At 43.7% G+C, this 16,436-nt stretch overlaps 1 protein-coding gene across 1 annotated transcript; it reads right to left on the bottom strand.

Moving 5' to 3' along the window:
• Positions 1-6,304: 6,304 nt before the first annotated feature.
• On the bottom strand, positions 6,305-7,231 carry LOC118075289 (taste receptor type 2 member 42-like). Its single transcript, XM_035097192.1, has one exon. The coding sequence runs from the start codon at positions 7,229-7,231 to the stop codon at positions 6,305-6,307; it is 927 nt and encodes a 308-aa protein (XP_034953083.1).
• Positions 7,232-16,436: the final 9,205 nt, after the last annotated feature.

Below are 16,436 nucleotides of genomic sequence, written 5' to 3' on the forward strand. Positions count from 1 at the left end.
CAAGAGACTCTGATCTACTCACAGAGTTAAAAACTGGGAGTGATCTACCCCCTTTTGGGGGGGTTCAGGTCAAAGCTGTTGAGATTTTTTAAGGAGGGGACACCCTGTTTTGGGGGGTTTAGGTCAAACTTGTTGAGCTTCTTTTAGGAGGGAGGGAGGCCCATTTTTGTTTAGGGCTTCAGGTCATAGTTCAGCTTTTTTTAGGGAGGAGGAAAATTTTGGGTGAGCTTTTTTTTAGGGGTGCCAGTGATCTAGCAGTGATCTACCACAGACATCCAGTGATCTACTGGTAGATCACAATCTATCTGTTGGACATGCCTGCTGTAAATCAAGCATAGAGGAAGCTGCTTACAAGGCTCCTGTACAGGCGTACTGGTATCTTCCTCTTGCTGCAGAGTTCCAGCGTCACCCAGAGGCACCCACAAATGTGAGTTATCTCTCTCTCCATTTCTTCCTTCCTTCCCTCCCCCTTCCATCCTTAATAAAATACTGGGGGGGGGGGCAGGTAAGCCCCACATAGAAAACCCATCAACATGGGGGGGTGACTCTTTCAAATATGATATTTACCAGTAATTGGGGGGGGGAGGCACCTAGGCCTCTAGGAATTGGCTGCTATGCCTAGGACAATTCAAGCAAGCAGAATGATGCATATGCTATGGTAATATATCAATAGAATCATAGAATTTTAGTCAGAAGGGACCACAAGGGCCATCTAGTCCAACCCCCTGCAATGCAGGAATTTTCCCCCAAGGTGGGGCTTGAACCCACAACATGGTTGAAATATTATGCTGATATGCAGCAATGCCTCGGAGCCGTCGTGACTGCAGCCGTGCCTTGCCTCGCCCTTGCCTGCCCTGCCACCCCCTCTCGCCTGCCCGACCCTCCCGTCCTCTCCAGCCAAGCAGGGTAGCCGCCGACGCTGCCAGCCCCAGAAGCACAAGGTGGCCGCTGCCGCTGCCGCGATGTCATCGGTCCTGCTGGCCCTGTAGCCCCGCCCACATTCCCACTTCGTAGCCCCTCCCCTCCCATGCCTTGGCCCCGCCCCTGAATGGCCATGGCTCCCCCCCCCCAGTTTTGATCCTGGGTATGCCCCTGGTAGGACATATGTCGGGGTTTCTATTAAGCCAACCTGTAACCGGATTTTTGCACTGCTCCTGCTGCTATTAGAAGCTAAGTCATGGTTTGACTTACCATTATACTGTATGTGCAAACCCAGACTTATGGTTTGTCTTGTTCCAAACAATCCACAAACAGTAGGCAAGTTTTGTTTCCTTCTTTTGGTTTGCTTGGGAGATACAAAGCAAAAATCCAGGTTGACATGTAAAATGTTTTTAGTAGTGCTGCAGCAGCAGGACCAAGGAAGGAACAAAGTGGTCACAATTTTCTAAATGTGTCCTGTCAGGCTTGCTAAAGAATTGTTTGGCTTAGTGTGAAATTGTGAAGAAGTTAGTTAACGTTTTGAAGTGAGGTATTTATTTTTGAGAGTCCCATGGACTGCAAGAAGATCAAACCTCTCCATTCTGAAGGAAATCAGCCCTGAGTGCTCACTGGAAGGACAGATCCTGAAGCTGAGGCTCCAATACTTTGGCCACCTCATGAGAAGAGAAGACTCCCTGGAAAAGACCCTGATGTTGGGAAAGATTGAGGGCACTAGGAGAAGGGGACGACAGAGGACGAGATGGTTGGACAGTGTTCTCGAAGCTACCAACATGAGTTTGACCAAACTGCGGGAGGCAGTGAAAGACAGGAGTGCCTGGTGTGCTATGATCCATGGGGTCACGAAGAGCCGGACACGACTAAACGACTAAACAACAACATTTATTTTTGTCTTTTGGAGAGGCCCAGGGCTGTTGTGGAGGTGGCCTGGTTCACAGGGGTGGCGTTATCGGCGGTGGCGGGATCCATGGGGTGGGGTGGGGGTGGATCTGTGTGATCTCCGGTGTGGGGGTAGGTCCCGCGAGGCGGCGGGATCAGCGGGGGTGTGATCCGTGGGGTGTGTGTGTGTGTGTGGAGTGGTCTTGCTTGTGGGGAGGGGGTCACAAGAATTTGTTTGGAGAGGGCTGTTGTGGAGGTGGCCTGGTCTGTGGGGGTCGCATTATCAGTGGCAGGATCCGTGGGTGTGGGGGAGTGGATCCGTGTGATCTCCGGGGCGAGGGTGGGTCTCAGGAGGCGGCGGGATCGATGGGGGTGCGATCCATGGAGTGTGTGTGTGTGTGTGGAGTGGGCTTGCTCGGGGGGGGAGGGGGTCACGGGAGGTTGAGGGATCGGGGCGGGATCCATAGGGTGTGTGTGTGTGTGGAGTGGGCTTGGTCGGGGGGGGGAGGGGGTCGCTGGTACGTGATCTCCTGGGCGGGCACGGGTCCCTGAGGAGCGGCTTAGTCTCGGGGCGGTTTGCTCTCTGTTGGAGGCGTGGTCTCCGGGGCGTGAGGGATTGTGGGAGTATGTTTGTCCATTGTTCATTGAATGTCCACTGGAGGGCGCAATTCTTTTGACCACAAATCCAGGGTTTTACCTGTGTTTGGTGTGTCAGCTGGTCAGTGTAAGTGCATGATTACCTGCTCACATGTGACTCTGAGGTTGTGGCCAAATTTCAGGACGATCGGGTAAGTTGTGGGAGAAAAGTGGGGAATAACACATATGCACCTTCACCATTTATATATATATATATATATATAGATTAGTAAATCCCCTGTGAACTTTCATCTTTTTGTATCCTAAATACGCATGCCACCCATAGTGGCTATTAAACACTTCAAGTACCATGATAAATAATAAGGCTGAAAGAGGGCAGCCTTGCCTGGTCCCTTTATCTGCATAAGAGCAAATGAATAAACATACATATATCTAGCTTTGAATTAGAACATAGAGATAATAGCTCACTAAGTCATGTAAGTCATTGTGACAATCCCAAACATATTTCAGAGAGACTCCTTCCTGGTATTTGATGACTTATCATGGATCATAGAAATTGTCAACCAATTTCTGATCTACAAGCAGGTTTTACCCTGTTCCTCCCCAACAAATGAATATATATTCAAGGAAAGTGCTGACTCAAGGATCACTGCTCTAAGGAAATATTCTGAAGATCTATACTAAATGAATGAATTCATAATTAAAAACAGAAGAATGAATAAATATTTTATTTCCCCCTTACTTATTACCAATATTGCTGTTAGTAATGATTGACAAGTAGAAGGATCTGTGTAAATAATTATCAAAGGTTGGATTTCTAGGCAGGAATAAACTTCAGGGGAGGTTTAGGAGGAGCAGACAAGTATTAAAAGGGGGTGGGAGTTTCTTTTTTGGATACAAAAATTCATGTCCACAGCCCTCTTCTCTTTATGAAGCCACATCTCTGATGTTTAGTATGTGCAATAAGGTTTCTTTCAGTTTCGGATTGGACAATATTAAGATTATGGTATGTGCTGAAGGGATTGCAGACAGCACTATCACCAAACTTAAACTGTCAGATTTGTCGTACCTGAAAAAACCGCTTACAAGAATGATTAAAGCAGTAAAGTACGTCATATCAACAAGCAGAGAGAAGATCAAAGACTTCATGACATTGTGATAGACCTGAGTGCTGAGGTCCTTAATGATAGAGCCACTCTTTTTCATATTCTTTCTGTGCCTCCAAAGAGAGATGAGCAAAACTATGGATGCCGCTATGCTGAGGATGAAACTCATGCATATAGAAATGAACTGTAAAGTTCTAAAAACAGAGAATGGGTCTTTGCAAACCTTGCTGAGACTGGCATTCCATGTCAGAGTTCCTGAGAGATTGCAGAGCTTCTTAGTTTCAAAATAAAGAATGGTTGGATGAGTAGAGATGAGCATGAGAGCCATTATCACTATTCCAAGCAGTCTGGGTGCAAGTACATTGATCCTTAGCTTCAGCCAGAGGAAAAGGTGATGGGGGAAGTTGGTGACCTTCACACAGTAGAAGATATTGAGCCATGTGGCACACCAGAGGCTGACGTTGCTGAGAAATACCCAGAGAAATGTGCCAATATCCAATTCATATGAACACTTATCACTTTTTGCAGAGTTGCAGTACAGAATACTCTTTGTCAGGATGGTCAGCTGCAGGATAATTCTGGAGGTGCTCAAACAGGTCAAGAGGAAGTCGCAAGGGACCATCTTCCTGCTTTGGAGCCATCGGTGCCCATTCACAACTATGATAAATCCATTTCCTAAAAAGGCAACGGCGGACTTAATTGCTAAAATGGTCTGGAAAAAGATAGCAAGTGGAGTAATTATGCCAATTGCTGTTACTTTCTGCCAAAAATGCCTGAGTGGAAGAAGGATCAGTGTGTTATTCTCCTGGTTTCTTTCGGATGTCCAGCAATGGAAACTTTGGAGACTTGGGCTTTTAAAATGATGAGATCATGGTGCGGAAAGAAATGCAAATCTCAGTAGGATTCTGTTACTAATGACAGCGACCCCAGCATGTAAATCAGCAGTAGGGCAGCATTTTTGTCTGCTGCCTGGCCACCACCTCCTCCTTCCTTGCCCACCCATTCCCTTACTTGTTTACCTTCCTTCTTCCCCCACCCATCTATTCCTTCATTTTTGCCTTTGGTGCCTCCTCCACTCGGATCCATATCCGAGTGTACCGTTATCACTTCTAAGGGTGAAATCCACCAGTGTGTCTTCGGTTCTAGTAGTTCCTTCGTATTTACCCATACTCTTTATATAGATTTTCTTATGATATGATTAGTAAATCCCCTGTGAACTTTCACCTTTTTGTATCCTAAATACGCATGCCGCCCATAGTGGTCATTAAACTCTTCCAGGTCCAGTAAATCTCCATCCTGCAACAATATCCACTCCTTTTACCAATTTAAACAAACCGAATCATAAGACAACTTTAGGTCAGGTAATGCCTCTGTATATTTTATCTGTTTAAAGTTTATGTTTAATTCTTGGTTTTCTATGCTGCCAAATAAATTTTGATAGGTCTTTTTTTTAAAAAAAAAAACAGCCCTCCCCTCCAATGATCGGTATCATTTGAAATAAAAACATCATTTTAGGCAACACATTCATTTTTACTGCTGATATCCTGCCACAAAGTGATAGTCTTAACTTATTCCAGATTTCCAAATCTCTTTTAACTTCTTTCCAAATTTTTGTATAGTTGTATTTAAATAGGTTACAGTGGTACCTCTGGTTACATACTTAATGCATTCCGGAGGTCCGTTCTTAACCTGAAACCGTTCTTAACCTGAGGCACTTCTTTAGCTAATGGGGCCTCCCACTGCCGCTGCTGCATGATTTCTGTTCTCATCCTGAGGTAAAGTTCTTAACCCGAGGTACTTCTTCTGGGTTAGTGGAGTCTGTAACCCAAAGTTTCTGTAACCCAAGGTGTTTGTAACCTGAGGTACCACTGTACTATTTTTGTTTGTCAGCCAGATTCCCAGATACTTGGTTTTGTTTACTATTGCCAATCCTGATATCGTTGTAATTCTTCTTTTTCCTGCATAGTCATATTCTTTGCTAACATATTGGTCTTGCTTTTGTTTAACATGAATCTTGCTACTTTCCCAAATTCAAGAATTCTTTCTGTTATTTGTGGCACACTTTCTTCTGGGTTTTCGGTTGTTAATAACAGATCATCTGCGAAGACTTTTATTTTATGTGATTTTTTTTCTCCACTGTTATGCCTTTCATCTTTGTGCTTTTCCTTATTGCAATCGCTAGGAGTTCAAGTACAGTGGTTTACAAACACAATTGGTTCCGGAAGTCTGTACTTAACCTAAAGTGAACTTTCCCATTGAAAGTAATAGAAAGTGGATTAATCTGTTCCAGACAGGTCCGCGGAGTACTTAAACTGAAAATACTCAAACCGAGGCGTACTTAAACCGAGGTATGGCTGTACCATGATAAATAATAAGGCTGAAAGAGGGCAGCCTTGCCTGGTCCCTTTATCTGCATAAGAGCAAATGAATAAACATACATATATCTAGCTTTGAATTAGAACATAGAGATAATAGCTCACTAAGTCATGTAAGTCATTGTGACAATCCCAAACATATTTCAGAGAGACTCCTTCCTGGTATTTGATGACTTATCATGGATCATAGAAATCGTCAACCAATTTCTGATCTACACGCAGGTTTTACCCTGTTCCTCCCCAACAAATGAATATATATTCAAGGAAAGTGCTGACTCAAGGCTCACTGCTCTAAGGAAATATTCTGAAGATCTATACTAAATGAAGGTTTAGGAGGAGCAGACAAGTATTAAAGGGGGGTGGGAGTTTCTTTCTTGGATACAAAAATTCATGTCCACAGCCCTCTTCTCTTTATGAAGCCACATCTCTGATGTTTAGTATACGCAATAAGGTTTCTTTCAGTTTGGGATTGGACAATATTAAGATTAAGGTATGTGCTGAAGGCATTGCAGACAGCACTATCACCAAACCTAAACTGTCATATTTGCCGTCCCTGAAAAAACCGCTTACAGGAATGATTAAAGCAGTAAAGTACGTCATATCAACAAGCAGAGAGAAGATCAAAGACTTCATGACATTGTGATAGACCTGAGTGCTGAGGTCCTTAATGACAGAGCCACTCTTTTTCATATTCTTTCTGTGCCTCCAAAGAGAGATGAACAAAACCATGGATGCCGCTACGCTGAGGATGAAACTCATGCATATAGAAACCAGCTGTAGAGTTCTAAAAACAAAGAATGGGTCTTCGCAAACCTTGCTGAGACTGGCATTCCGTGTCAGAGTTCCCGAGAGATCGCAGAGCTGCTTAGTTTCAAAATAAAGAATGGTTGGATGAGCAGAGATGAGCATGAGAGCTATTATCACTATTCCAAGCAGTCTGGGTGCAAGTACATCGATCCTTAGCTTCAGCCAGAGGAAAAGGTGATGGGGGAAGTTGGTGACCTTCACACAGTAGAAGATATTGAGCCATGTGGCACACCAGAGGCTGACGTTGCTGAGAAATACCCAGAGAAATGTGCCAATATCCAGTCCATATGAACGCATCTCACTTTTTGCAGAGTTCCAGTACAGAAATCTATTTGTCAGGATGGTCAGCTGCAGGATAATTCTGGAGGTGCTCAAACAGGTCAAGAGGAAGTCGCAAGGGACCATCTTCCTGCTTTGGAGCCATCGGTGCCCATTCACAACTATGATAAATCCATTTCCTAAAAAGGCAACTGCGGACTCAATTGCTAAAATGGTCTGGAAAAAGATAGCAAGTGGAGTAGTTCTGCCCATTGCTGTTACTTTCTGCCAAAAATGCCTGAGTGGAAGAAGGATCAGAGTGTAATTCTCCTGGTCTCTTTTGGATGTAGAGCAGTGGAAACTCTGGAGACTTGGGTTTTTAAAATGATGAGATCATGGTGTGGAAAGAAATGCAAATCTCAGAAGGATTCTGTTACTAATGACAGAACAAGGTATCATGTTATTTATATATACTTGGATTTTGACATATACTGAGATTTCAATGATCAACCAATCTCTGTCAGTTTGGGGTGGATATATATATATATATATATATAACATTTTTCAATGCTTGGACTCTAGGTAATTCTGTTTCACCATAAGCAACCTCCCAACCTGTTATAATGTGAAATGTGAAACAGCTTCCAACAACATGGATAGGATATGCTACTGAACTATAATACAGTGGTACCTCTACTTACGAATAACTCTACTTACGAATGTTTCTTTTTTATATAATCTATTTTTTATTAATTTTCCAATTAAAACACAATTATATCACATTCATTATTTCAAATTATACAAATACATATCAATTAAACCGAATATTATGCCAAATCATATAATATTTTCTGGAGTTCCCATGCTTCAAAAATTTGGGGATTCCTCGCAACCGTCTACTGCCGTCTTTTTCTAAAGTCCAAATCTTCACTCAAAGTCCAAAATAATCCCAATCTTTCCCCACCAGTCACTAAAATGTTTTCTTCTTCCATCCAATTTTTTCACAGCTGCTGAAATAAGTATCAAATGAGATTTCACATATATTCTTTCTCCTGTGTGAGTTTTAATCGTTCTGGCCCCCCCATATATCTTCTGTCTGGAGTGTCCTGTTGCGTCTGTCTTTCAACACGGAGCAGCGCCATCTTAGAAAGCTTAGATCACTTTCGCTTTCTTAAAACTTTTTTAAACCAACCATCTTTGTAAAATTTACAGCTTTTCCAGGCAAAAGATACAGCCGTCACATTATGCATATACTCTTGATAAATTTGTGGCTCTCCTTGCCCTGTAGCTGAACTTAGCTTCAGATCGCTGTTCAAATTCAAAGTGCGTCACAGGCATAAATCCACTGAACGCATTCCAGGGACTCCGGCCATCCAGTTAGAGGGGGGCTTCTCTCTTCAGCAGTTTTACAACTTCAAAAAATATGCTCAATACAATAGTTTATAGAGTTCATTACTCACTCAGGTATTCTTTATCTCTCATTTGTTCCAAACAAACAAGGACATCACGTCCGGGAAGGTATGAAGTAACTCGTAGAGTATATGAAAAAAATAAAAAAGCTCGCTTCCCTTCTCGTAACGTCCCCATCAATCTTTCTTCCAGATAAAATACAGCTTTGACTAATCACCCTCAGCAGCACAAATTCCTTGGCAGTAAACAGAGCTTCTGCCCCTCCTTCCGAAGCATGTCCATGAATTTAAGCCTAATTATCTTCTTTAATCATGGAGATCCCGCCATGCAGATTAGCGTCCGGGAGTTCCGACATTTCATGAGTGCTCTCAGCCCAAGCCCCCCCCTGAACAGTCTGGGTGGGTTTGGGGGCATCGCGGGCCCGCGGCCCCTCTCCGTAACCCCCGGAGAGGTAGGGGGGTTGCCGTTAACTCCCCTGGCAACCGCCGAATTCCTCATGAAGGTCGGAGGGATGGAACAAGGGTCAGCCATTCCTGCAGGCGGAAGCGGAACCTACTTACGAATGTTTCTACTTACGAATGGAGCTCCGTCCACCATCTTGGATGTGGTTTAGATAGGATTTTTTCTACTTACGAATTTTTAGATAGGGTTGCTTCTACTTACGAATTTTTTCTCCCAATGCATTCCTATGGGATTCGACTTACATTTTTTTTTGACTTACAAATGTGCGTTCGGAACACATTAAATTCGTAAGTAGAGGTACCACTGTAGAAGAGCAACTAAGTCCACAAATGCTGCTTCATTTTTGCCTTTGGTGCCTCCTCCACTCGGATCCATATTTATTTATTGCCTTTATTCTCTACCTGTTAATCCCAGGAGCTCAAGGTGGTGTCCATATTCATATCTTCTACCAATAATAATAATAATAATAATAATAATAATAATAATAATAATAATTTATTATTTATACCCCGCCCATCTGGCTGGGTTTCCCCAGCCACCCTGGGCAGCTTCCAACAGAATATTAAAATACAATAATTATTAAATATTAAAAACTTCCCCAAATAAGGTTGCCAGGTGTCCACTATTTGAGCGGACAGTCCTCTTTTTTTCACATTATGTTCACTATCGCCCCCCACAAAATAGTGGACTTTTTTTTATTCAAAAGCTTTATGATGAAACTAGTGTCATTCAGCCCGTTCAGTAAACGGGCGCTAGAGAAGTGGCGGGGCCGCGGCCTTCCCTCCCTTTAGCAGTGGGCGCTCCGCTGAGCCCAGTTGGGCAGCGGGCGCCCGGGAGAAGCTTGTTTCGGCGATGGCGGCACGGGGGCGCGGCTGGCCCTCCCTCGGCTGCCGCTTCCTCAAGGGTGCTCCGCTGAGCCCAGCTGGGCAGCGGGCGCCCAGAAGAAAGCCGCGATTCGGCCTGTTTTGGCGGCGCCGCCACAGAAAGAGGCCGAATCGCGGCCTCCTCCTGGGCGCCCGCTGCCCAGCTGGGCTCAGCGGAGCGCCCCGCCGAAGCGCCGGCCGTGGGAGGGGCCAGACGGCCCTTCCACGCGCCGCCGCCACAGAAAGAGGCCGAATTGCGGCCTTCTTCTGGATGCCCGCTGCCCAGATGGGCTCAGCGGAGCGCCCCAACGAACGGCGGCTGTGGGAGGGGCCATCCCCCCACGCGCCGGCGCCACAGCGTCGGCGGCGCACCTGGCGACCGCGGGATGGAGGGAGGGCGAGGGCAGGTGCATAGGAGCGCGGCCGCTGGCAACAACAGAGAGCGCCGCAAGCGCCGGCGGCCCTACCAGGAAGCCTGGGGCGGCAGCAGCCGTGCTCCCTCCCAGCTCCTGCTGGAGAAGCTTGAGCGGATCCGGCCGCCGCCTGTACCTGAGCCGGGTGGCAATGCGAGAGGGGAGTGCGAGGGAGAGCGGCGGTTGGCAGAGGGGGGGAGCGCGCATGTGTGTGTGTGTGTGTGTGCGTCCTGTCTCTCCGTCCAATCCCTGTGTTCCTGGGGCCCATGCGCAGTACCCCAGGGACACACGGGACAACTTGGACGCAGGGACAACTTGGACTTTATTATATAGGATGGTACGTAATCTAAAGTTCTACAGTCTAAGACAGGGGTATCAAACTCAAATTCATCGGGGGCCGCATCAGCAGTTTGGTCACCCTCAAAGGGCCGGTTGTATCTGTACGACTATGTGTTCACTCTTTATTATCATAAATTATTGTCACTGCATTCAATTATTACTGTTTTTGTAATAATGTAAGTAATAACTAGCTCTGAAAGCGGAAACATAGTCAGAATAATGGCAAGTAGATATTCAAATGTACAATTATTGTACAATTTATTGAAAAATGATTTTTGGTAACTGCACTGGGTGGTGGAGGCTCGCTAGGGTTTCATGCAGGAGCTTTGCAGAGCTACTGGTACCTGGAGATGCTGGGGTCCTTCTGCATGCAGGACAGATGTTCTGCCAGTGAGCCACCACCCTTCACCAAAGGGACTGGCTGAGGTTGACTCACTGGAGCTGCTCTCCTGGTTCCAGGGTTTAAGGGCCAGAAGTATAAAGCAGCATCCTATGTTTCTGAGGAGAGGGAGAGGGAGGGGAGGAAGGAAGGAAGGAAGGAAGGAAGAAAAGAGGGAGTGGGAGGGAGAGAGGAAGGAAGGAAAGAAAGAGGGGAGAGAAAGAAGAGTAGGAAATAAGGAAGGGAATAAAGAAGGAAAGAAAAAGAAAGAGGGAGAGAAGACAGAGATAATTGATTGCGGGCCACATGATGGGCCACATGACAAGGGCCACATGACGAGGTCCGGTGGACTGGATTTGGCCCCTGGGCCTTGTGTTTGACACCCGTGGTCTAAGAGAATAAGGATAGGAGAATCGCGTTTTGTCTTTTTTTTTCAAAGTAAGAATGAGACAAAGATCGAATATCCATTGAACTCGATTCTCCGGAAAAATTATTAATCATACTCAATTGATTCACAAGACATTTTAAAAATGGGGGGGGCGCCTCTTGCCGGAGTTTGGCCCACCTGTTCCTGACTCGAGGGGAGAACAAATGGGACAGGCGCAAAAGAAAAAGACGCCTCTTCCTGTTCCTGACGCGCAGGAGCAGCAGCAAATCAGCTACTGGTAGAGGCGCAGGGAAGAAAGGCGGGCTTGGAGGAGACTTGCCTGACAACCTGAGGGAGCGAGATCCTTGCTGCAAGGATCGCCTCCCTAATACAGGAATGGTAAGAAGGAACCCCTGTTGGGAACTTGGGTAGCTTTGCCCCAAGGATCCCTAAGAAACATAGAAGCATAGAATTGTAGAATTGTTGTAAGGGACCATGAGGATCATCTAGTCCAACCCCCCTGCAATGCAGGAATCGAACCCACGGGGGCTCGAACCCATGACCCTAAGATTAAGATTAAAAAATAAAGATTAAATTACGATTAAGATTATAAAATTATGTACAGTATAACCTTTTAAAAATGTATTGTAGCTTGTGTCGACTGACCTAAAATGGCGTCGAGTGATGAGAGTGACAGCGGCGAGATTTCTAATTCTTTAAAATGAAAGAGAGGAGTGTGCAAATACATCAAAGACTGGGAAGCTACTTTTGCATGGATTACCAAGAATGAAACCGACAGGACAAATACGACAGCCTACTGTAAATTGTGTCATAAATCATTCACAATTGAATATAATGGTATAGAAGCTGCCACACAGCATACAAGCACAAAAAATCATTTAGATAGGGAGAAAACGGCTTCCAGCAACAAGCGAATCAATTCGTTTTTCATTGTTAAAGACTCCTCTTTCAGTGAGAAAGTGACTGTAGCTGAAATGGCAGAAACTTACCATGGGATCAAACACCATATTTCTTTCCTGACTCAAAATTGCGGTATTAAGTTAATGAAGCAAATATTTGATGATTCAGAAATTGTAAAAAAGATGGCTTGTGGAAGAACCAGATCATCAGCTATTGTCAATTAGGTTTTGTATCCTTTATCTATTGAGTTGGTTCTCAATGATGTTAAAACTGGAATTCCATTTTCTCTCTCCACTACTGACGCATCAAACAAGGGAAATCGCAAAATGTATCCCGTTGTTGCACAATATTTTACTTGTGAAGATGGACTGTCTGTGAAAATTTTAGACTTTTATGAGGATTCTTTCGAAGATTCTACATCAATAAAAAATCAGCTGTGTTGAGTTCTTAGTGATAACGAATTGGAAATAAATAATGTTTCAGCTTACTCAGCAGATAATGCATCGGTCAATTATGGAGTGAACAAATCTGTTTACCAAAATTATTGCTGGAAAATGACAATATTGTAGCTGCTCATTGCAATAATCACATTTTACAGAACAGCGCAAAAAATGCATTAAAGCAGTTATCTTTTGATATCAAAAATGTAGTGCTGAAGGTTTTTGCTGAATTTTCGAATTCTGCGAAGAAACGAGAAGAGTTGAAATAATTTTTTGAGTTTTGCAAGTCAGAATTCCATGAAGTTTTGCGCCATGTTCCAACACGTTGGTTAAGTTTGTTTAAAGCGGTCGAAAGACTACTTTTAAACTGGATACCTCTAAAATCGTATTTTATTTCTCTTGGATCTGATGAGTGCCATAAGGTTATCTGGAACCTTATTTCGGATCAGGAAAATGAACTAGCAAAGGACGATGAACCAACAATTTCAGAATTGTATTTATATTTCACGCACTTCTTCATGTCAATAATGCAAGACACCATAGCTGCCAAGTTATCCCTTATTTTAAGGGATTTAGCCTTATGCTGAATAGGCTTCCTTGCGAGAAAAGGGAAAACTTGGCAGCTATGCAAGACACCCTACTGAAGCTGGAAAGCAAGAAAATTCTTGCATGTGATCTTCACATTATCATGTGTAAGCTGCGTGATTCTTTGCAAAAAAAATACGATGAGCAGTTTTTTGGAATGCAAGTTTTATTTGCCTTACGTAAAAAACATTTGCCTGAGAATGCCGTGCGAAAGTTCAAAGAAGAAGCCATCAATGTGTATCAAAGAGGCATTGCGTACCTAGAAAAGTGGTATAATTTTGGAGTGTGGGTTAGAGATCCAGGGAGGAAGCATTTGAAGAAATTAAGGAGGCTTTGACTGGATGGTTACAATATCACCAGGTGAATGATGTTTTGACAAAAGATAAGAAACTAGGATTTGAAGATAAAAGGTCCAAATTTCAAATAGAATTGTTGGGAGGCAGAGTAAAGTTATTGTCAAAGATGTATGATTTGTTGCTTGAATGGTGTACAAAATATGAGTTGACGAAAGATGTGATGATAAGATGGGCAAGAGATTTTGGGTATAATATTGAATATGATGCGTGGTTGAAATTATGGAATGAAACAATGAAATTCACTGCATGTACCGCCTTGAAAGAAAATGTTATGAAAATGATGTGTAGATGGTATTTAACACCAGTTAAATTGGCAAAAATGTATAGAACAAGTAGCAAAAAGTGCTGGAAATGTCAAGAGGAAGATGGTGAATTTTTTCATATGTGGTGGACATGCGAAAAGGTGAAAAGATATTGGGAAATGATATATAATGAATTGAAAAAGATGTTTAGATACACCTTTCCTAAAAAACCTGAAGCTTTTTTATTGTGTATAATGGGAGGGGAAATTGCTAAAGAAGATCAGAGATTGTTTATGTATGCTACAACCGTGGCAAGAACTTTATTGGCCCAAAAATGGAAATTACAGGACGTACCGACAGTTGAGGAGTGGAGGACGAAGATGACGGACTATGCAGAACTAGCTAAGTTGACCCATGGGATCTGATACCAGGGGGAAACAAGGTTCCAAAAAGAATGGAGTAAATTCGTTGAATATATGGAGAGGAACTGTAGAAGTTTAAGGACACTTGCAGGACTAAAATAAATCCTACGAATTGACTTTGAATAAGTAGGTAAAAGAAACTGCGGGATAAGAGTGGAAAAACAAAGCCGAAGGATGGGAGGGAGGGAAATCTTAGCTCGGCGGAGCAAACTATATTAAGACAGAAGAGTATAAGATGCAAGAGGTTGTGTTATGTGTGTAGTTTGTGTGTGTGTGTTTGTTTTATATTTGTTAATTTGTGTGTTTATGTGAAAACCAATAAAAATCTTTATGAAAAAAGGAAAGGAAAGTGGTATAATTTCACCGATTCAGTATATGAGAGGCTAAGTTGTTTCAATCTAATTGATTGCAATAATCCTCCAACTTTAGAAGAAATGACAAACACCTGGTTATTATCACCATAGTGAGAAGAACTTCCACCCAACACTCTCTTCAATGAAATTTTTGCCTTAGAAGAAGTTTATGTTCATCTGCAGGGCGATTCATCCCTTGAAAAGTGGACATACTTTTTCAAGAAAGAGCCAGCTCCGAGTTTACTGAAACTGTTCCAGTATTGTGCATCAATTTCAGTATCAAATGCAAACATTGAACGAATTTTCAGTGTCATGGGAAATTTGTGGACTGACAAACGTAACCGACTGCTTGTACCATCAGTTCGAAGTGAACTTTGTATATTTTTTAATATTTCTCAACGTTGTATTGAAATTAAAGAATTATTCCTTAAACACAAATAATTCATCAAAGCTGCGCAGTCAAATAAAAAATACACACAACAGCAAAGTAAAATGTAATTTTAATATTTTACATATTATTATAATATATTTGATGTTTTGAATTTTAAGTAAAGTTTTGAAGTGATTATATTAATACATGTTAAAATGTTTGTAAGAAAATATATAATTTAATTTAATTTAACCCCCCCCCCGCTTGTCTGCTATTTTTTGGAAGCAGACCTGGCAACCCTATCCCTAAACAGGGCTGCCTTCAGATGTCTTCTAAAAGTCTGGTAGTTGTTTTTCTCTTTGACATCTGGTGGGAGGGCATTCCACAGGGCAGGTGCCACTACCAAGAAGGCCCTCTGCCTGGTTCCCTGTAACTTGGCTTCTCACAGCAGGGGAACCACCAGAAAGCCCTCGGTGCTGGACCTCAGTGTCCGGGTGGAACGATGGGGGTGGAGACGCTCCTTCAGGTACACTGGGCTGAGGCCGTTTAGGGCAGGGTCCCGAAACTAAGGCCCGGATGCAGCCCTACCGCCTTCTAAATCTGGCCTGTGGATGGTCCGTGAATCAGCATGTTTTTACATGAGTAGAATGTGTCCTTTTATTTAAAATGCACCTCTGGGTTATTTGTGGGGCATAGGAATTCATTCATTATTTTTTTTCAAAATATAGTCCGGCCCCCCACAAGGTCTGAGGGACAGTGGACCGGCCCCCTGCTGAAAAGGTTTGCTGACCCCTGGTGTAGGGCTTTAAAGGTCAGCAGCAACACTTTGAACTGTGCTCAGAAACGTACTGGGAGCCAATGTAGATCTTTCAAGACTGGTGTTATATGGTCTTGGCAGCTGTTCCCAGTCACCAGTCTAGCTCCTGCATTCTGGATTAGTTGTAGTTTCCGGGTCACCTTCAAAGGCAGCCCCACCATAGAGTGCATTGCAGTAGTGCAACCGAGAGATAACTAGAGCATGCACCACTCTGGCAAGACAGTCTGTGGGCAGGTAGGGTCTCATTTAAACACCACAACATTCCTGTTTAGGGAGAGAGAGAGAGAGACTATCCCAAGGACACCTAATGAGCTTCACGGCTAAGTGGGGATTATAGCCCTGGTCTCCAGGCCGACGTCCATCACTCCAGCCACTACACAACATTGGCTCTTTGGTGTCACGTCACCCCTGATCATTGGCCATGCTGGCTGGGGGCTGTTGAGTGCTTGGTGTACAAAAGGGGGAAAGGTCCTAGTCAGCTTGCATGGTGTGGGGCAATGATGCTGCTGACACATGTTGTAGTTCACCTCAGAAGCGAAAAATGTCCTGGGCTGCCCCTGAGGATACATAGCTATGCCTGCAATTCCCCAAACTGATTCTGAATTATGATTGCAATCAAAATCTGGGAACCTCAGCTATTAAACAGTTCATGTTGGAAAACCTAAAAGAGATGGGAACAGGAGACATGTTTATGAGTGGAATAGCTGCAATATATTCAGATCAGACAGCAAGGCTCATC

This window comes from Zootoca vivipara, chromosome 16, assembly GCF_963506605.1.
Source record: "Zootoca vivipara chromosome 16, rZooViv1.1, whole genome shotgun sequence".
Classification (NCBI taxonomy): Eukaryota; Metazoa; Chordata; class Lepidosauria; order Squamata; family Lacertidae; genus Zootoca; species Zootoca vivipara.